The sequence below is a fragment of the Aureococcus anophagefferens genome (genome assembly GCF_000186865.1).
Source record: "Aureococcus anophagefferens unplaced genomic scaffold AURANscaffold_2120, whole genome shotgun sequence".
Taxonomy (NCBI): domain Eukaryota; class Pelagophyceae; order Pelagomonadales; family Pelagomonadaceae; genus Aureococcus; species Aureococcus anophagefferens.
In genome coordinates, this window is record NW_008706669.1 from 110 (window position 1) to 1,065 (window position 956).

Below are 956 nucleotides of genomic sequence, written 5' to 3' on the forward strand. Positions count from 1 at the left end.
TGGAGGCGGCGGGGCCGGGGGCGCCGGCGCCGCCGCCGGCCCGGCCTTCGACGACGACGGCTCCGACGGCGGCGACGAGAACGGCGGCGGCGACGACGACCACAACAAGAACGGCGCCGACGACCGCGCCGACGCCAGCGACGGCGCCGACGCCGCGGTGCTCGCCGCGTTCCGCGAGGCCGCCGCGGCCGTCGCGGCGTCGGACCGCGAGGCGTCGACGGACGAGAAGCTCGCGCTCTACGGCCTCTTCAAGCAGGCGACGCGCGGCGACGCGCCGGCGGCCGGGCCGGGCGTGTTCGACGTCGCCGGCGCGGCGCGCTGGCGCGCCTGGGCGCGGCACCGGGGGTCGCCGGCGCGCGACGCGCGCGCGGCCTACGTCGTCCTCGCGCAGGCGGTCCTCGGCGAGGGCGCCGACTCCGGCGCGTGGCCGCCGGACGACGACGCCGCGGACGACGACACCGCGCCGGCGGCGCCCGACGCGGCCCAGGTCGCGAAGTGGGCCGACTGCCTCGCGCACTACGCGTCGTCGTCCGACGGCGACGAGCCCGGCGGCGCCGCGGACCCGGACAGGTTCTACTTCGGCGACGAGGCGTGCCTGGCGCCGCTCGACGAGCCCCCGCCCTTCGAGGCCGAGGAGCCCGCGGACGCGACGCCGCCGCCGTCGCCGCGGGGCGGCGGGCTCACGATCCCGATCACCGCGGCCCTCGGCGGCGCCTCGCCGCCCCGCGAACCGAGGCCGCGGCGCGACGACGAATCGAGGCCGCGGCGCGACGACGAATCGAGGCCGCGGCGCGACGACGACCCGGCCTTCCGCGTCTCCGTGTAAATGCCACTTAGTTCATTTCGCGCGGTCGTCGTCGACGACAACCCTGAGGCGACGTCGTCCGATTGTCGCGATCGTCCGACGAGTCGACGTCCGCGGCCGGCGGCCCAGCTGACCAGGTCCCCATCATCGC

At 78.3% G+C, this 956-nt stretch overlaps 1 protein-coding gene across 1 annotated transcript; it reads left to right on the forward strand.

The window, feature by feature from the left end:
- Positions 1-368: 368 nt before the first annotated feature.
- On the forward strand, positions 369-840 carry AURANDRAFT_72909 (hypothetical protein; the record flags this gene model as incomplete). Its single annotated transcript, XM_009045296.1, has 2 exons — positions 369-735; positions 760-840. Coding segments are annotated over 2 exons (447 nt in total), but the record flags the coding sequence as incomplete, so codon positions are not given.
- Between the last annotated feature and the right edge of the window lie 116 nt (positions 841-956).